Genomic DNA, 21,583 nt, shown 5'->3' on the forward strand with positions numbered 1-21,583 from the left:
AGAAAGATCAATTTTTCCAAAAAGCAGTCAAGTATCTCCAAGCCTCCTCAACAGTCTTATTAAAGATGCCTGTCCAATTCTGGCCAAGGAAGCTCATCTGAATTCCAAGACCCTAATTAAGGTGTCTCTTTTACTTCTTATTTGTTGCAGCAAAACAAGGAAAGAATTATTGGCAGCATAGTGTAGGGAATGGAGCACTGAGGTCTAAGTTAGGGCCCTTGGGGCCTAGTCTCAGCTTTTATACTGACCATCTGTTTGGCCTGAGAAGTCACCTTTGCATCCTAAAACCTCAGTGTCATCAACTTCAAATTGGAAGCTTGGATACAAGGATCTTTAAAGCTCTATCTAGCTTTAAATTTAGTGCTACATTTGTAAGAAAATTGAGAACATCAGTTAAGTATAATGCCATATTAATAATACTTTGCATTTATATATTAGTAGTATGATTCAGTTTATCATATGCTTTTCATCCTTGATCTCGTTTGATCTCAATAACAACTTTGTGAAATATGTAGAGAAGTTATTAATATATAATTTATAGTTAAATATAGGTGGTATTTTTGTGGTCATTTCCACAAAAAGTACACAAAATAATAGAGTAGATCCTAAGATTTGTTGAGTATCCATTGTGTGCTACGTTTGAGGTAATGTTTCTATGGAAAAAATTAGATTTAACTTATAACTGTGTCAACTATTCCAAGAACATAAGTGACTGAATTAATGAGAATTCCCTGTGTTATTCATCTATCAATGTTTAAGCCCATGATGTACATAGCCTGGGAGAGGACATTTAGGGCTATGGAGAACTGTACAGGAGATAGTTCCCTGCTGCAGTGGAGAGACATGTGCCATTAGAGAATTCAATTCCATGCATTAATGCGGGTGAAAGATAAACTGGATGATCCAACAGGGGTAAACAGGTGGCAGTATAGCTGATCAATTTAGACTCCAGTCAGTGAAAATGCGTGATAAATTAGACAAAGGAATAATTAGTGGACAGAGGAATATAACATCTGGAACCCCCAAATCTCCATCTGGAAAAGTCATGACATATTTATAATTGAGAACCCACCCTCTGAGGTGTAAGCTATTAAAAACGGCACACTGTGGATGAGATTCACTGTCTATGGGAGACCTTCCCAGTGGTAACCCATCTACATGCTGGGTAACAGTGAAATTGTAGCATCTCATCAGGAACCTGTCAACCTAAGAAGCACTTGATAAGAAGATGAAGTGAGTCTTTGGTTATGTTATAAAAGGTGGTCCAAGATGGCTGGGCGCGGTGGCTCATGTCTGTCATCCGAGCACTTTGGGAGGCTGAGGAGGGTGGATCACCTGAGGTCAGGAGTTCGTGACCAGCCTGGCCAACATGGTGAAACCCCGTCTCTACTAAAAATACAACAATTAGCTGGGTGTGGTGGTGCGCCTGTAATCCCAGCTACTTGGGAGGGTGAGGTGAGAGAATTGCTTGAACCTGGGAGGCAGAGGCTGCAGTGAGCCGAGATCGTGCCACTGCACTCCAGCCTAGGCAACAGAGCCAGACCCCATCTCAAAAAAAAAAAAAAAAAAAAAAAAAAAATGTGGTCCAAGATGCTCAAAGGTGATAATAAAAGGCGAATGCTAAGAGGATGCCCTGTCTAGGATCTGTGTTCTTACAGAGGACCTGGGTTCTCAGGAGCCTGCTATATTCTAGGACACAAACATCACAGAATGGTCATCATTCCAGTGTATCATGTTTCTCTTCCTTGAGTGCAAATTGACTGAGGAGTGGGCTTCTGGTTATTAACAGGCTTCTAGATGCAGTGATACTCAGGAACACAAGCATCCTCCTCTTTGTTACAGGTCTCCTGGAGGAGGAGAATGAATTGTCCTTCTGATTTACAGTTCAGCAGCCCCAGGCTGTCTAGATGACAGTGAACTACCTCTGTGTGAACTGTCCAGGCTGTAAGGATGGTGACAACACCAAATGACTCAGGTGAAAACATCCAGCTCCATTTTGGACTCCAGTGTCTTTCAAAGGCTGTTACTGGCCATTGAGGTGGGGGCAATTCTTTGTCATGTAAGCTTGTCCCACACATGCTGGACACTTAGTATCCCTGGATCCCAAGTGCTGAAGGCCACTAATACTTCCTGGTCATTGTGACAACCCAAAAGCAGTCCCTTCCACTCTAAAACTTGTTTCCCCTGCCCTTGGCCCAGCTGAGAGCCACTGACTTGAGCGATGTTTACATTTGCTTAAATATTTTGCTCTAGTTAGGGAAAGTTTTAGCCAAGGAAACTTTGTGACTAGCTAGGGAGTCATATTTGTGAAAAAATGAAACTGTTTCAATACAGTAGGAAGGCATGGGGCTTAGGTTCTGGAGATTCTTCTCTTTACACTAAACACTATGGATTTCACAGGGAGCCCCAAGATTGCAGAGGCCAGAGAGTTCAGGGAAGTGGACTCTTTATTTTGGAAGTCCAGTGGGGAAAACAAAGGCCCTCCCAAAGCCCAGCACAGTTTCCTGCCCCTGGTGGAGACATCTGGTTTTCTGATGGACAGCACCTACCTCCCTGGAGAACCCACTCCACAGGATTTTCTCCTCGTTGATGAAGAGTCTTTCTCCCTTCTTGGCATAGACGTTGTAATACCCGACTTCCTTAAACACGATGGAGCCATCCTCTGGGGAGAGGTGCCAATTGATGATGGAATAGTTCCCCACCAGGTCACCACACTCATCAAAGGTCACCTGCTCCCCCATATTGTTTGTAAAGTTTAGATGCCGTAGGTGCTTCAGGACCTAAAGAGGAGCAGAGAATGAGTACAAGCCACAGGGCTGCCACATAGAACCAATTAGGTAGGCTTTGCCCTGCACAACGACGGTAAACTATCTTGTTGCAACAAAGTGGGAGGAACGTGACTTGAGGAAGAGACAGCTTTTTCTAATTCACACCAAAGTACTTGCCTGTGTTAGCAGCAGCCCTGTTAAGCCATGGGCTTTAATTATTATTCAAATTATAATTAGGGTAGGAAACACTTTCTCGAAGATGGGGAAAGGAAAGGGAGACATCTCACCTGGCAACTGGCCAGGTCAAAGGTGCTGCAGGTGTGCCATCACCTGGTGGTGCCCCAGGAGGGGCAGGATTTATAAGCCAGAGCCCATCCCTGGCATCTTCTAAGCTGGGCATTGGGGAAGGACTGGAGAAATGGCTGAATGCTCTTATTCTCCGCACTTTCTTTCCCTATGGTCCTGCTGCTGTGGAAGTGCTTTGCTGCCAAGATTCACAGAGTGGGGTGGAAGGAAGAAAGAGATGAGGCTGTGGGCAAAGCCCTGGCCATTATTGTTGTCAGAGTCATGGCAAATCCTTGAATTTTTATAAGGTTTTATGTGTCACAAAGCCTTTGCACAAAAAAGTCATCATAATGATTACTAACACATATCACATGTTGTCATGTAAACATTTTAGGTATCAGTCATTTTACTACCATTCAGGCATGCATGACCCTAAGTACTTTATATCCATTATCTCATCAAATCCGCACAACAAATAGTATTAAGCTGATTTTATTGCTGGGGAAACTGAGGCACTGAAAACTTTAAGTATCTCATCCAGGGTCACAATCCTGCGCTCTTAATTGCTATACTCTACTGCAGCATCGCTGGGCTCCTGGCTCTGCTTCCTCACGGGCTCCTGGCTCTGCTTCCTCACATGCTCCTGACATCAGTCAAGAGGAGGCAGTGGGCACTCAGCCACTTATCTTTCATGTGAGGCCAGCCTTGTGTCACTGTGACACCAAGTGAGAGTAAGGCAGGGTCCAGCCTGTGAGTGTAGGGTACACCTTCCACTGCACCTCCTGAGTCTCCAGTAGTCTCCCATTCTGAGCTAATTTTTTTTTTGGTTTTGTAGAGACAAGGTCTCACTATGTTGCCTACGCTGGTCTCGAACTCCTGGGCTCAAGCGACCATCCTGCCTCAGCCTCTCAAAGTGCTGGAGTTACAGGCATGAGCCACTGCGCCCAGCCATTTATCATTGTTTTTAAGGTACTTAAAATCCAACATCTAATCTCACACTGGGACAACATTTGGGCTGAGTCCATCTAATGAATGGCCTTAATAGGCCTTTCTGAGGCCAAATTATTCTGATATGTGTGACAAACACGTGGACTGAGCCAGTACCTCTTCTGTCCCACTCCACTCCAGAGATGGCATTGCTTCTTAACAATTGATATCTGTATTAACTTTATTTTTAGACAAACATTTATTTATAGTAAGGAATATTAAATACAGGAGAGTAGTCACTTGGATTTATCCATAAGTAGCTCCAAGATATGCTTGGGGGCAGAGTCCATGATAGAATATGTGTGCTCACAGGCATACCACCCTGGGAACCTCCCCTAACCTGCAGTCTGTGAACACTGCTCCATTGGCAGGCCCTGGCTGCCCTGACTTTCAACTCAGGTCTATGAAGGAAAGGGACCCCTCACTCCCTGCTACCTGGTTCTGCAACCAGAGCTGCTGAGCCATCCTCAAAAAAGATGGAGAATGGCTCCTACTAAGGATTTGTGTCCCTCATCTTCTCCTGAGCCTTCCCACCTTCTCTGATGTTTGACAACCTTATGTTTGCCTTCATTTTTACTGAGGCCTTAAGGCAGTCAGTGGAGAGGAGGTGTTCTAGATGTGTTCCTTTCTTTTATCTCCACCTCCACTTCCTATCCCTCCTCGCTGTTGGGGTGACCTGACTTTCTCCTACCCAGAGTGGTGTACATCTTTTGTCTCTACCCCAACACATCCTTTTCCTGACACATCCTTCTTGCCCTCAGAGGAACATGCATTTCTTCTGCTCTTTAATACCGCCCCCACTCCCACATTGCTCGAAACCTTGCTCTTAGCAGTTTGGGGGCCTTTCTGACAGGGCCATCATCCTTCTCCATGCTGTAATCGTGCCCCTCCCAGTTCCTGCTGGGGACCTACCATGACTCAGATGAAGTGTGCTTCAAACTTATCCAGGTAGCTTCCAAAGCCCTCCATACTTTGGTCCCATGTACCTACCATGACTTGTCAGTGCAAATGCTTCATCCTAATCATAGAGTTTCCACTATCCTGTCCACATGCCATGCCAGGTCTGTGTGTGTGGAAAAGGAGATGAAAAAAGTGAAGAGGTAGGAAACTACCTCTTATTTGTACTTCCTATGTGCCAGTCCCTGTTCTAATACTTAATACATACTATATTATTTAATCCTCACAGCACCTCTGTGGATTAGAACTATTAGTATCTTCATTTTCTAGATGATGAAACGGAGGCATAGTAAGGTCAAGAAACTTGCAAAAGTCATGTAGCCACTAAGTGCTGGAGCTGGGGGTTAAACATGGCTTTTCTACAACACCATCCTACACCTCCAATATAAATTGCTTACAGTGTCCATGGCAAATATTTGTTAGAGGTCAGTAATACATCCTTATTGAAATGCATATATAGTGGTAAAGCTCTAGTAGTTAGCATACATTTCTTCTTCCTATTTAGGTTTCAGTTCCTTAGTTCTTAACATTCCAGGCAACAAGCTGCTTCTCTCCTTTGTCCACTAGTTCTCTGAAGTGGAACTCTCCCAGCATCAGGGTAGAAGTGGGGAGGGGAACCGAACAAGATCCTTTCATAATTAGCTGGTCATCTTTCACACTGGTCAGACAAGTGACTTAAAGCTCATCCCTGGCTACAAGTCTTCTGCATTATTATTGGCATGGGCTGGAGATTTCCACCATAATCCTAACTTCAAAGGAGAAACAATCAAAAATCATTTTCTTAAAGTTTCTAAGTATTCATTAAAAAACTCATAATAAATACAAGACTGGAATTTTATAGTATTGGAATCAATCAACCAGGAAATATTTACAGAATATCCACTGTGTGTTCTGAACTGGGCTGCAGAACTACAAGAAAAGGTCATCCCATCCTCATGGAGTTTTCATATGGATTAGGGGATAAAATACACAACATAAATATTCAATGAAGCAGTAAACAGTGCAAGATAAAATATAGTTAACTGCTAACTGATGGGGTATCATCTCTAAGTACAGAGAAACTTAGCAGAGGAGATAGAAATTAAAAAGGGCTGAAATGATCAATGCAGGTTTCAGGCATATTTTGGCTGGCAAAGGACAGAGGGAAGGAAGGTGTTAAAAACAGTGGAACAGCATGGGCAAAGATATCACATTAGGAATAAACATGATGTGTTATGGGACCAGTAAAGAGATCAATTTCTCAAGAATCATGTATGTACTAGAGAACAAGTGGAAATACAGAAGATAAGTAAAGAGGAGCCAAGGCAAAAAAGAGGCTAGATTTCATATTAAAAAGGCGTTGGATTAGATAAGAAATAGGGCTGATTGAAATGTAGAGAACTTGGAGTCCTCCATAGACTGCTGGTGGGGATGTAAACCGGTGCAGCCACATTGGAAAAAACGTCTGGCAGTTCCTTAAAAAGTTAAACATAGAGTTATCCTTTGACCCAACAATTCTACTCGTGTGTGTGTGTGTGTGTGTGTGTGTGTGTGTGTGTGTGTACATACCTAGGAAAAATGAAAATATATGTCCACACAAACATTTGTACATAAATGTTCATAGCAACATTACTCATAACAACCAAAGGTGGGAACAACGCAAATGTTCATCAATTGGGAAAACGGATAAATAAAATGTGGTATATCCACACAATGGGATACTATTTGGCTGTAAAAAGGAATGAAGTACTGATACATGTTACAATAAGGAAGAAGAAGCCAGTCACAAAACATCATATGTTTTATGATTTTATTTATATGAAATATCCAGGAAAGTCTAAATGTATAGAAGCAGAAAGTAGATCAGTGTTTGTCTAAGACTGGGGCTTTGGGGGCCTAGGGAGTGACAGTTAGAGGATATGAGGTTGCTTTTTGATGTGGTGAAAATGTTCTAAAATTGATTGTAGTTATGGTTGCATAACTGTGAATGTATTAAAAGCCACTTAATTGTATACTTTAAATGACTGAATTGTATGGCATGTGAATTACATCTTATAAAGCTGTTGCAAAAAAGAAGGCATGGAAAAGGACTTTAAAAATCCAAATATGAATTAATTAGTGAAACCGACATTTGTAGTTGGCAGGAACCTTGATAACAAGGTAGCCTCTAGGATACTTGGTGTAGCGAGTTGAGTAATGAGACATGGCAAGTCCAACTTCGGATGTGGCAGGGAGATAAAGGGTAAGCAGGAGGGAAGAGATGGCAATGTAAACATCTTATCTGGAGAAGGAAGCACCCTGGAATCTTTGTAGCTAGGAATTTTGTACCCACACTTCATTAGACCAAACTTCTCTAAAGCAAGAACTGTCTTATTTCATTCTGTATCTCCAGTGGTTTGTAGAGGGCCTAGATTTTAGTGGATACTCAAACTATGTCTTTTGAGTGCATAATTAATAGAATAGGTATTAAACCTGTAGGTGTCCAGCACGACTATGTGGACAAGTGGTGCCCATGATGAGGTTTTTATCAGTCTGAGGATAAATGAGAAAAATAAGGTCAATAAGGCATCCGTATTAGCTGAAAGAAGTAGGCAGAAAATCAATAAAAATATAAAAGACTTAAAAGACTTGGACAGTACTATCAACCAACTTGATCTAATTGATACTTACAGAACAGTCATCCCAACAATAGAACATACATTATTTTCAAGAACACAAAATATTTATAAAGATAAACCATATTCTGGATTATAAAGCAAGTTTCAATAAATTTAAAAATATTAAAATCAAACAAAATTTGTTGACTCCAACGGAATTAAATTAAAAACAAATAACAGAAAAATGTTTGGAAAAATCACTGGAAACTTGGAAACCAAATAACACACTTCTAAACCTGAGGGCCAAAGAAGAAATCAAAAGGAAAGTTGGAATATATTTTAAACTGAATTAAAATGAAAACACAGCATATCAAAATTTGAGGGATGCAGCTAATACAATATTTATAGTGGAATTTATAGCAGTAAATATCTATATTATAAGAAAAGAAAGGTTTTTAAATCAATGACTTCAGTTTCCAAATAAGTAACTACAAAAAGAAGAGCAAATTAAACTCAAATAAATCAGAAGAAAGGAGATGACAAAGATCAGAATAGAAATAAATGAAATAGACAACAAAAATATTGAGAAAAATCACTAAAGCCAAAAGCTGATTCTTTGAGAAGATTAATAAAGTTGATGGATCTCTAGCCAGACTGATCAGAAAAAAGGGAGAAGATGCATATTTACAATATGATAAATTCGAGAAGTGACAACACTACAGATGCTGCAGACATTATAATTATAGTCTGAGAGCATTGTAAACAATATTATAAATAAAGTTATGCCAGTAAATTTGACAAATTAGACGATGTGGACAAAGTCTTTGAAAGACAAATTATCAAAGCTGACTCATATATACCTAAATAGCATTCTATCCATTAAATAAATTGAATTTTCAGTTCAAAATTTTCCCACAGGCCATGGACAGTGGCTCATGCCTGTAATCCCAGCACTTTGGGAAGCCAAGGTGGGTGGATCACTTGAGGCCAGGAGTTAGAGACCAGCCTGGTCAACGTGGTGAAACCCCATCTCTACTAAACATACAAACATTAGCTGGTGGTGGCGGTGCATGCCTGTAATCCCAACTACTCGGGAGGCTGAGGCAGAAGAATCTCTTGAACCTGGGAGGCGGAGGTTGCAGTGAGCCAAGAGCATGGCACTTTACTCCATCCTGGGCGACAGAGCGAGACTCCATCTCAAAACAAAACAAAACAATCCCACAAAGAAAGCCAACTAAAGGTGGCTTCACTGATGAGTTCTGCCAAAGATTTAAGGAAGAATTAATACCAATTCTACAAAAGTCTTATAGAACATCAAAAAAGAAGTCAATACTGCCAAACTCATTCTGAGGTCATCATTACTCAGACACCAAAACCAGACAAAGATATTACAATAAAATAAAACTATAGACCAATAGTCCTCATGAACATAGAAGCAAAATTTCTTAACCAAATTTTAGTAAATCAAACACACAAATACTTGTACAAAAAGGAATATACATTATGACCAAGTAGGATTAATCCCAGGAACATAAGGTTGGTTTGACGGTCAACTACAATAACTTACTACAAAAGAAAAACCACATGATTTTCTGAATAGATACAGAAAAAGCACTGATGATATCCAACCTCCATTCCTGATAAAAGCTCTCGGCAATATAGGAATAAAAGGGAACTTTCTCAACTCTATAAAGGGCATCTATGAATGTTAACATCATACTTAGTGGTAAAAGACTGAATGCTTTCCCCCTGATCAGATGCAGACAGTAATGTCTGTCCTCACTATATCTATACAAGATTATACTGGGAGTTCTAACCAGTTCAATTGGGCTGAATCAGGCTGAGTAAGACTGAAAATATGATCTAAATTCTAAACTCAAACAAACAAAAACAAGCAAACAAATAAAAAGGCCAAAATAATTTTTTTAAAGTTGCTTCTTTTCTTCTTCTAGGCATATTTATTAGTACAAATTAGGCTAATAAATTGTTCCTGATAAAGATTCTTAGGAGGCCTACATCAGTTAAAAATACAAGAATAATTTAAAATTTAATGGTTTCTGGATCTTTATGTCTCAATAACCCTGTTTATACTCTTAAAATGCTTACCAAAACATGCTTTCCTTCATGTAATTTACTTTGTTGATAATGCAGAGCTAAGTTCCAGCCCCAGTTTATGAAGTCAGCATTACTGTGGTTTCTTGTGTGAGAGTTTTCTGACCACTTCTCTGAGATCACTGACCTCCCTTATCTGTGCCTGTATCTAGGTACTGTGTTACTGTCCTCCACTGTCCTCTCAGGAGTTATTTTTGTCCCATTTTCTTTCTTTATTCATTTGTTTATTCAACAAGTATTTATTGAGGGACCACTACTGGCCAAGCAGGCACTGTTTTAGAAAGAAGAAAAACAGTAATATTCGAGATGGACAAAGAGATGTCTAATAAACTCCAACCTGGTTGGCTGTGTGCACTCTCAATTATTTGCACACTATACTTTCTCTTTGTGTAAGGACCGAGGTGTCAGGACAATTGGTGAACACCCAGGGTTCAAGGCAGTGGACCAGTGTCTTCAATTGGAAACCACTGGCTGATCTGGCAGCCTCTCAGGAGCTAGAAGGCACGTGGTGCCCAGAGGGCAAAAGTCGTTCTTTTAGCAACTCCTTTGGCCTCTTCGGGGAACAGATCACCTGGAGCAGATGTAGGTTTTTTACTAGCTAGATATATTACTTTAGGAAAATCATTCTGACTTCTCTGGGTCTTACCTTCCTCACCTACAAAAGAATAATACTCAAGACTAATATTTACTGCACATAGTATATAGGCACTATCCTAAGCACTCTGTGCATATTAAGTAATGTTATCCTCATAATAAACTTAACAAGTTTCATGATCTCTATTTCTCAGGTGAGAGAGAAAAGTGAGGCACAAGGACACTAAGTGACTGCCTAAGGTCATAAGGCAATTAGGTGGCAATTAAAATTTAAACCAACTCAGTCTGGCTTGAGATTCCAAACGGTTAACCATTACACTATACTACCTACTCACATGCAGGAGTGAAATTAGACATCTGTTAAGTTGTCTATCTCTAGTTACAACAGGTTAATTGGTATAAAATGTAGGTTGAGAAAATGGACATATTTTAGAAATGAAATGGTAGAGATGTGTAATGCTTGTGGCAACATGAGGGGCCATAAGTGGGAAAATGGTCTAACCTGAATGACATCCTGATCTCCACCCATAGCCAGGACTTCCCCACCTGGGGACTTTCTGTTATTTTTTTTATCAACTTTTTTGAGGTATAATTTATATACACTCATTTTAAGTGTATAGTTCTGAGTTTAGGCAAATGTATATGCTTGGTAACTACCACTGCCACCATCCCAAAAGGTTCTGTGGTGTCCCTGAAAGTCAACCTCTACCCACTCGCAGCCTTAGGCCACCACTGATCTTTCTTTCTGTCAGTAGAGACAGAGTATAGCATAAATGAAATCATACACTATGTACTATTTTTTTTTAGTCTTTATTCTTTTGCTTAGCAGGACATTTTGTGACCTTTCCTCCAAGGCGTAGATCCTTCTCCGTATCCACAAATCCTATCTACCCTTCAAGACTCGTCTTAAATGATATATATTTTTTTCCTTACTTCAAATCCTAACCTGAATTGTATTGTACTATGTCCTCACAGCAGGTATATAAATAAAATCATGAGTGTGGAATATTTTCTACTCAAAATTTGTACGTTCTCCACTTATAATCAATCAGTTATTATGCTTACTAAGTCATATCTCTAAGTCACCTCTTTAAACATCTTTAATATTTCTTTTGGCAGGCTGACTTGCAAGTTTTGCATTTGGACGTTTTATTTTCTGCATAATATCTTGCCTTTAATTCACATAACAGTGAAGATGGAGATGAAAACCATTTCACTCCTAAGAGCAATGACAGGGAATCTTTAAATTGATAATGATTGATCCACAAAAAAGCAACATAAGTTAGAAGATAATTTAGATATCTGCCCGAGAAAGAACACCCTTTTTCTTATTTATTTATTTATTTTGAGACGGAGTCTCGCTCTGTTGCCCAGGCTGGAGTGCAGTGGTGCGATCTTGGCTCACTGCAACTTATGCTTCCTAGGTTCAAGTGATTCTCTTGCCTCAGCCTCCCGAGCAGCTGGGACTACAGGTGCCTGCCACCACACCCGGCTAATTTTTTGTATTTTTAGTAGAGACAGGGTTTCACCACGTTACCCAGGCTGGTCTCGAACTTCTGACCTCATGATCCACCCACCTTGGCCTCCCAAAGTGTTGAGACTATAGGCGTGAGCCTCTGCGCCTGGCTTCTTTTGCTTTTAAAAATGTTTTAAAAAGGAACTGACAGTTCCTTTTAAAATGAAATATAAAATTTTACTTGAGATTATTATCCAATATAATATGCTTCCAAATTATTTATTTTATTTGGGGAGTAATATGAGGAAAAAGAATAAACGAAGGGGAAGAGAAACAAAAAAAGCTAGTAGAAAGATCCGAACATAGGAGAACTGCTTGAACCTGGGAGGCAGAGGTTGCAGTGAGCCGAGATCGGGCCACTGCATTCCAGCCTGGGTGACAGAGCAAGACTCTGCCTCAAAAAAACAAAAAACAAACAAACAAAAAGATCTGAACATAGAACATAACATACAGACACAAAGAGACTTATAGGCTCACAAAGAAAACACCACCAAAAAGACACATAGATCTAAAAGAGGGGCAAATACAGGGCATGCATGCACTTAGAAGCTAACATATTCTTTTATGCCATAATATTCCCATCTTGTGGTCTTTTAGGGTACTTACCCTAAAAGATTTTAAAGTCAAACGGTTGCTCATTATAAGCGTAAATGGAAATCACCTCTTGGCACACATTCTTAGCAGCGTCAATTGAATTAAGCTGAACACTAGAGACCAGAAACTCCCCCACTCTGGTCTAGGACTTCCAGCTCTTATACAGATAATGAGGGCCAGGTCACACAGATAACGAACAAGATAATGAAGTTCATTATCTTGCCCAGTTCCTGTGGTAAGAGCATGGGGAAGATCCAGGCCCCAATTCCCTTCTCTAACCCCAGCCATGTTTTCTTATCTCCCTTCCATCTTCTCTGGCTGTCCTCACAATTTATCCCCCATTCTCCAACTTCCAGCAGTACCAGCAATTCCTAGAAAGATCAGCTCCATCTGACTTCCATCTTCACCATGGCTGCATGCCTGTTTTTTGACTAGTGAGTGTTGGTGTGAGGTTCAGGAGAGTACCAAGCACACCTTGTGCATGATCATCCTGAGAGAAGAAAGAAGGTGATTTCATGCTTACATGATGTTCCACTCAAACTTGATAGTGGGCACATGACCAAAGCTTGTCCAAACAGAGCCTAGAATGCCTTGGCCACAATGATTGATTTAAGAATGGGTTGTTGGCTCAAACAGTTCCCTGCAAAGGCCTCTAGGTAGTGTTGACAGGTCAAATCAACTAGACTGCTATTCACTCATTCATTCATTCTATGAATATTCCAGCGTCAGGCATTCTGAATATAGTACTGAACAATACAGGCATGGTTCCTGATCTTACGAAGCTTAGAGTACAGCAAAGGAGTAGTGAAGAGAGAGCTGAGAAGGGATGTGAGGAGGGCTTGGGGGTCTCCAAGAAGAGGTCAGGAGGCAGTTGTGAGTTGTATGCTCATAAGTCACCTGCTAGTGCTACTTTTGAGGCATATGAGTTGACTGATATATATTCTTTGGGGAGAAAGAAAGGAAAAATTGTGATTGACCCTTATAACCAGAATTTTAACTAATAAGTGTCTATTTCAGTCAATTAAAGAGCTGTGGAAGCTTAAGCTGGGTATATAAACATCAAAAATGAGGACGCAAGTATGATCAGAAAATGTGTTGTGGGAATACGATTTGAAAAGACTTCCAGGGGAAAGTGGATTTTGAAAACAATTTAAATGTTCATGGTGGAAAATGACAGCAGAGATAAAAATTGATGGCCCTTCTGGTGTGGGCTATGGCCTATGCAAAGATGCTGTGCCAAAATCTAATGAGTGATTTGTGAGGAGGTGTCATGCAGGTTGGCTTATAGGGGAAGAACTGAGAGAAGGCAGACCTGGAGTTCTAGCTGCAGACTTGGATTAGATTATAGGCGATAAGTTTGCATATAGATCTTAATATTGAGAATGAATGAATAATTGTTAGTTGATTTCCTGATGAAGATGTAGGTCTTAATAATGAGAATGAATAATTGCTAGTTCATCTCCTGGCCAAGATCTCAAATTCTGGAACGCCCACCCAACAGCCTGAGGCTCAAAGGAGACCCACACCAAGTACTCAGGACATTTTGGCCAATATCCCATGTTATTCCTCCCTAGAGTTCTGATTCCATTTTCCTATCTGTGCTCTCTCCTGGGGGGATTTTTCCAGGCCATGTAAGAGTCAGGAGAACATATCTTTACCTGGGCCACGGTTGGGTGAAGTGTCTGTGTAGTGGACATTTTGAATATTGGCTGCTTTGCTTCTATTTCTTCCTCCTTTTGGTAATGTCATCCTGACTTCCCATTGGGGATTCACTCCCCCCTTACTCTAAGAAGTCTATGTAGTCTGGAGGACTGCTAGCATCAGGGATGGATCCATGACCAATGAATGGTCAATAAACGTGGTTTCTGGAACTTTTACAGATATCTTGGGAAATAAGGAGATCCTAGCTTCAAGCTGCTACAGAGGCTGAAAATTGCTAACCCTGGGGAATGAAGAACAGAAAGATGAGATGAAAATACCTAGCTGTACCTGGAACACTTCTGAGATTTTTAGTAACATGACCCACTCACTACATTTCCTCTTTTTTTGTTTATGCCAATTTGGTTAGGGCTTTCTATTACACAACTAAAAGTCCCAGTTGTGACTGTAGCCTGTCATGGCTTTTTTTTTTTTTTTTTTTTTTTTTTCTCACAGGTCCAGGGTCTGGTCTTGACCATCTGTATTTTATTTCCTTATCTGGAAGAGGAGCCACTGAAGAGTAGAACTGCCAAGTTTCCCCCTTGAAGCCTGTTTTTCCTTCAACCCTACTCTTGTCTTGCAGTTTTTTCAAGAGCTGAGGTCCTCCTTGCATTGGATGTGAGAGGTAAGAAAGAAAAGACAATAGTATCAACCACCTAGAAGATTGCCCCCTTACTCTTCCTACTTAAAACCCCATACCTTAGCATCATCACTCCTGAAGACTTTAGAGTGCCTGACCTTTATTACAGCACCTCTATCTTGGCAAGGTAGGGGTTCCGTGTGAAGAAGGAAGCTCTCAGTACCCCAGAGAAGTTAGAAATTTTAGCCAACAGTGATGGTTGGGTGAGAGGTTCCCATACAAGAAGGGCTGAGAACTTGAAGATTCTGGCTCATTTGACCAACTTAGACAGTCACTCACTCCTTGTCTTTCATGAGAATCTCTACAGTGACTGATACAAGTTGTATGCTTTTTGCTTCTTGGTATCCTTCCCAAAGGGTGTGTGGTGGTTGGGTTCTGTATACAAAGGTGTTGTAGTTATCATTTTTACCTAATTGATGGATTAATTAGAGATGTACTGAAATCCTACTATAATAATCACACATCTGTTTAGAGCTTGAAAGTTTACAAATTGCTTTTACATATATCATGTCATTTAATGTCATGAACCTAAGTCAAAAGAACATTGAGTGGAAAGTAAGCTAGACATTAAGTCTGTGTCACAGATGGAGACACTGTGACTTACAGCTATGGTTTGCCTAAGATCACACAGCTAGGAAATGGGGGAGCTGGAGGCTGGGACATTCCATTCAAATTCAGGAATTCCCGCCCTCTCCACTGTCATGCAATCTCTCTGATAGGTCAGTTTGGAACTAAGGAAAATACAAAAGGAGTGTAAAATGTGGTCTGATTGAAAAAAATAAGGCACATATGCAAGACCCCAACAGCTATTTAGGATATAAGCTCTCGAAATGAAAAAGATTATGATGTCTCTCCTGTGTGTAATTCAAAAATACAAAACAAGGCTAAACAAGTGTGGGAACTCCTCTTAAGTTCTGATTTTTTCTATGATAATGACTTCAGTGCTTCTTTTTGAAACACTCAATATCAAATCTTTTTACAAAGAGTTTTTGTTTTCTGTGCCTTTGATTTGCTTTTGTCCTACGCTGTGCTTAGCTGACCTGCTGAGTGGCTTGGTATAGGCTGTCAGTAATGTAATGGCAAAAGTGGTGGCTGAACACAATAATACGAGCTTTATGCCACTTAGTATATGGAATGTAACAGGTACTCAAAAAATACTTCTTACAAGGGAACAATATTGATAATTTAGACATTAGAAAAATACCCTACTCATTACTAAATCTGTTCTGGGATATTTGAAAACTTTTTGGGACCATACTTCAGTTATTCTGAACCACTGGACTAAAGAACAGTTGACTCAAGGCTTTAAATAGATAATCAAATTACTATCAATTTTGCTCAAATTAGTTGCTCAAGATTTAAAAAAGGTACTTTGAATCCAAAGCTCCATTTAGTGGCCTCATTTAAATATTGCCCTTTTCAAGTAACCACTATTTTTCTTGCCTGGAGTTGCAGCCCAACTCTGCTTTATTATACAGCAAATTGCTATATAAATGAAGGACGCACCTGCCACGCCTCAACTTTCTTGATGTCTGCACAGGAGCCATTGGTGAAGAGCCCTCTCCCAGGTAAGCAGGTATATATATCTTGCAAGGCATGGGCAATGGAGTAGACTGCTAAGTACACATTGTAGGATATCCGTAAATGTGTGTAATCTATGTAAGGGGTCTCAACACTGCTGATGTTCTCATCCCCTGTACAGAGGGGTCGGAAGGCTGTCGAGCTGTTGCTAAACTTGCCGCCACTTTCTTCGTGACCTCTCAGAAAGGTGTCCACAGGTAGAAGTCCTTTTGCACCTTCTTGGAGGTGGCAGTTAAATGTTTCTTCCCAAAACTCCTTGGCAAAACCATTGTGGACAGACTTCCTGGGATGGACCTTCTTCAGGAATTCCCGGAAGCCTGGGATCTGCCCAGCCTTCAGAGCGAATCCAATGGTGCCTCCAACCACGTGGAAGTACTGAGGCATGGCGATCAGGGAGGAGCTGGCCCAGGCCTCGCTGGCCAGCCAGATCTTGCCTGTGATATTGCGCCGGACAATTTCCTTGATGAGGGGCTCAAGATCTGGGCCACTGGAGAAAACCACGATGACTTTGGCCGTGGAATTTTGAATCACCTCCACAACATGCTGGATCTCTTCCGCATCAGAGTACTGGGAGATGAGTTCACTGAAGTCGATGCAGATGTCCCTTTCCTCAGCTTCCTCTCGGAACTTCTCAATCCCCGGCCGCCCATAGTCATCATCAGCTGCAATTGTGCCCACCCAGTTCCAGCGGAAATACTCGATGATGTCTGCCATGGCGGTGGCCTGGTGCTCATCATTGGGGATGGTTCGGAGGAAAGACTTGAATTGATTCTTGTTGCTGAGGAGTCTGCTGGAGGAGGCATAACTGACCTGGAGAGAACCAAGAACATGGTGAATGAGTGAGTGAGTGAGTGAGTGAGGAGGTACTGAGTGAGCCTCCAGGCTGTTGCGGAGGTGGCTTTCTGAGCATGCCTTGGTCTCATTTATCAACTATGCTGTTCACTGCGTACAGGATGAAAGAAAGGGTAAGGAAAAGCAGCATCTGTTCCACTCCAGCGTGAGCACTTAAGCACCTTTCAGTCTATGAGGGAGCATCCCAATTCCCAATGGATGATTCTTCACAATGCTAACTTCAAAACTGGGTCTGGCCATAAAATCAACCCAACAATAGTGGGATGTACTTAGCCTTTCAAGAAGAGTCTTTATGCACCGTTTCATGTTTTCTCTAACCTCCTCTGTGCTGCCTCATTGGTTATAACATATCCATGTACACAACTTTGGCTTGTTGGGCTCAGCTTCTGATCTGAAGAGTTTAACTTCCTTTTACTGCAATAAACACTTTGTTCAAAATTTGCCTCTGGAAGGAATCAGGTTCCCCATGGATTATAAACTTAAGGCTCTTCAGAGGAGTCCCCGGGAATTCCCTTTTCTTATTCTGCCTAATTTCTCTCTTCCCCTCCTCTGGTTATTCCTCCTCCTCCCTCTCCTCCCTGCACCCCAGTACTTTAGAAAAAAGTAACCTTAATTGCAGTCATTTCTGAGAACTGTTTATTTTAGGCTCAATTAGACCACTAAGACCACTAGGCTCAATCCCCCTGTATCACAATAACAATGACGTATGTAATTAAATATCATCAGAAAAACCACCCTTCTTCTCCATCCCATTATTGTTGGATTGATTTTATGGCTAGACCCACTTTTTTTTTTTAAATTATACTTTAAGTTCTAGGGTACTTGTGCACAACGTGCAGGTTTGTTACATATGTATACATGTGCCATGTTGGTGTGCTGCACCCATTAACTCATCATTAGCAGACCCACTTTCGAAGGTAGCATTGTGAAGAATCTTCCATTGGGAAGCACCTTCCAGAGCCCTTTCCTTTATTCAGTTATAGGTGATGCCTGAGCCTGCTTGACAGGCTTTTGATGTGGGTCTCAAAAATCTTAAGAGGCTGAACAAGAACCCTGGAGAAGCTGTCTTGACATGTTTGCACTCTCTAAGACATAGCCACTTCTGCATCTGAGCAAGGGCGTGGACTACCAAGGGAAGAAAGTCTTGCCCTTGATGTTAAGAGATCGTTGCTTGAAGAAGTAGCCGAATACCATGTAAAGCATTAGTTAGTGCAGAGCCTTCCCACTTCTTTTCACATTATGGCAACACATGGAGCAAACGGAGGAAGCTGATCAACCCTGGTGGGAGTGCTCTGATCACTCAGGCCCCACCTGGCCACCCCAACACTTGAGGGGATCCACATCTTCGATGAGGCCGGCTTCAGCTCATTTGCAGCACTCTGTGTCATCATGGCTCACCACTTAGGAAGTTCCAAGTTATGGGACCATTTTTTCTGAAGAATGAAACATTTTTACACAAATAGAATTTCTTCTAGGAGATGAAGTAGCTTAATATCTTGTGTTCTCTAGTTTTTCCAGAGAGATTTTAAACTTCTTAAGAAAACAAGTTGAAGGTATTTGGGAGAATGCCTTTTTAATATCTCTCACCATTTAAAACAATTAATTTTCCATGTCCAATATTTTTAAATAAAAATTTCCAGACCATCCTGGCTAACACAGTGAAACCCCGTCTCTACTAAAAATACAAAAAATTAGCCAGGCATAGTGGTGGGCGCCTGTAGTCCCAGCTACTTGGGAGGCTGAGGCAGGAGAATGGCGTGAACACGGGAGGCAGAGCTTGCAGTGAGCCGAGATCCTGCCACTGCACTCCAGCCTGGGCGACAGAGCCAGACTCTATCTCCAAAAAAAAAAAAAAAAAAAAAAAATCTCCAATGTGTTTCTTCTTATTGATGGATGTTTCTACATTAGAAACATAAAAGGCGTTGGTCTGTAAAAAAATTAGGCCAACTTGACTAAAAAGCAAGTATGATTGTTTTCTGACAAGAGCTTTTATTTTAGAAGGTATAGTATAAAATTGATTATTTTTTCCTTTATCAGAATAAGGTATTCTCGAAATACTACAGAACTTATGAGGCAGGTGGTTAAATTAAGTAATTTGTTTAGATGTTATTGTTTTCAGAGAATTCTGTTAGCAGACCCAAACAATAGGCCTCTGAATCAGATTTTTGCAAACACAAAACCTACCATTTAAAAAAATCCATCCATTATTGCTTGCTTCGTGATTTTTTCAAAAATAGGTCAAAAGGGCTTTAATGGAATCAAAATCAAAAACAATAATATTCCTCATGGATATGTTCTCTTAAGGAATATATTTATAGTGTTTACCAAGTTTTTAAAAAGCAACTCTAAAGTGGGATAAATACCATTTTGTGCCCCAACCCCCCAAAAAACCCCTCAGAAACACACAAAACTTTTTTTTATTGTAAGAGGGGAGAATTTCATGAATGATTCAGAAAACTGTTCCAACCGCAATTTGTCTAGCCGGTCTGCTTGTTCCATCCACTTGGTGGCGTGGCTGGCATACGAAATACCCCTGGGTCCATGACCCCACCCAGCAGGGCAGTGGTTCCCAGCCCAGCTGCACACTAGAATCACTTGTAGAGTGTTAAAACCTCCTGACACCTAGGCTGCATCTCAGCTCAATTAAACCTTGATCTTTGCGGAGTGGGACTTAGGCACCAGTATTTTTAAAGCTCTCTAAGTGATTCCAATAGGTAGCCATGGCAGACATGGCAGAGAACCCCTACTGTGGATAGACTTATATTGGTTTGATTGATAATCAAAGCACTTTTATAATTCAAACTCAACTTAACCTTATCTTTCATCCAAAGCACAAAGAATTAACACCCCCCTCCCCTTTTCATGTTCTTTCTTTACTTGACATCTTAGCCTGCTGGCCATGGGGTGACAATAACTTACTTTAACTGTGTATCTAAGTTTGAATATACGCAGCATATTTACTGATACAGGCTTTGTCAGATCACTTTGGCACAAAAGTTACAAAGCCAGGGCTTCCCCATGGGAAACACCTTTAATTCCCTGAAGTAAGGATTCCGTAAATGATGACAAAACTATCTCTTGTCTCATGTATATAAAGAGATAATGGCAATCACCAAAAAAAAAAAAAAAAAAAAAAAAAAAAGGAGCCCTCTCAACATAGAAATGTAAATTTATCAAAGGTACTCTTAGAAATTTTAAATATTAAACATTCAAAAAAATAAATTTAAGGTGTAGTTCATAATTTAATTTCAAACTTAATGTAAGGATGCATCACAATTGAGCTGATTCTCCCACCCACAGACATTTAGGTTGTTTCTATTTTTTCACTATTATAAAATGATGTCATAGATTTATAAATATTAAACTGAAAAATGCTTTGCTCTATAGTGTTAAGAAGGAAAATGTCAGGTTGTAAAATGGCATTTCACATTTGTTATCTTTTTTTGGTGAAAAAAATGCACCATTGAATGTTTATTAAAGCACTTGCTTCAATAAACTGTTAGTAAATGAAAATGCAACCATCTCTCCACCTAGGCTAAGTTCCTGCGAAGTGGAGACTGCTTATACATATATACTCAATAAATATTTGTTGAATGAAATAGAATTTTCTCCATTTCTGGAATGTGCAACACAATGATTAAGTTCCTGTTTTGTGAGAAAATATTCTCTGCTTCCCTCTGAGCTAAAGTTTCAACCAGACAGTGGAGCAGCAGAGACTTTTCAGGAAATGGAATTCGGGACAGATATTTTGGATTTGAGAGGTGGGATTTACCTCATATGCTCTGATTCCTTTTAGTAAAAGCAGAAGGAAAAAAAATTTACTAAAGGAATAGAGTGGGAAACAAATAACTGAATGCCTCTTTTTAAAAAAAGACACAGTTTTATGCAAGGTACATTTAAAAGAATTTTGGAAGCGTAGTGAAGGTATCATTGACATTGTGGACACTGGAGTTTCAGAAATCCCAAATGGTCATGATACAGCATATCAACTAAATCATAGGTCTTTTGTGCCAGAGATGGGAATATGGTAAACCGTATGGATATTGGGCATGGCACCCCCAAGCCTGCTTCTTCTGATCCTGCTCCCAGTGCCCCATCTGAGAAGGCTTGATTACCTGGGGAATGTAGAAGAGCCCCAGCAGATTTGCCACTGCCGTGGAGACGCCTGAGCCAGTTGCTCCCACCACAGCAATCGTAGAGGGAATGTGCTCTGAGCAGTTGCAGAACTCATCAAGGTTCAAAGAATCAATTTTGTTTTGAGCAACAAAACTCAGGGTGGCTTCCAAGGCCTTAGAAACGGTGTTGCAAGTGTCAAATATCCTGTATCCCAGCGTCAAGTTGGGAAGAAGGGCTGGGCTGCTGTTTATCTCCTCTATGGCAAATATCATAGCCTGTAACCAGCGAAACCCACGGAAATTATACC

The 21,583-nt window shown here is 40.6% G+C and overlaps 1 protein-coding gene across 2 annotated transcripts in view; it reads right to left on the reverse strand.

Moving 5' to 3' along the window:
- CASR (calcium sensing receptor) overlaps positions 1 to 21,583 on the reverse strand; it is a 112,966-nt gene that overhangs the window by 12,956 nt on the left and 78,427 nt on the right. For both annotated transcript variants that reach the window (XM_002813225.5, XM_063722641.1), the window contains exons 3-5: positions 21,276 to 21,582; positions 16,234 to 17,118; positions 2,550 to 2,780 (exon numbers count right to left, since the gene is read on the reverse strand). In XM_002813225.5, the coding sequence (XP_002813271.1) occupies positions 2,550 to 2,780; positions 16,234 to 17,118; positions 21,276 to 21,582 (1,423 nt within the window). The remainder of the gene's footprint in view (positions 1 to 2,549; positions 2,781 to 16,233; positions 17,119 to 21,275; position 21,583) is intronic.

The sequence above is a fragment of the Pongo abelii genome, chromosome 2 (assembly GCF_028885655.2).
Source record: "Pongo abelii isolate AG06213 chromosome 2, NHGRI_mPonAbe1-v2.0_pri, whole genome shotgun sequence".
Taxonomy (NCBI): Eukaryota; Metazoa; Chordata; class Mammalia; order Primates; family Hominidae; genus Pongo; species Pongo abelii.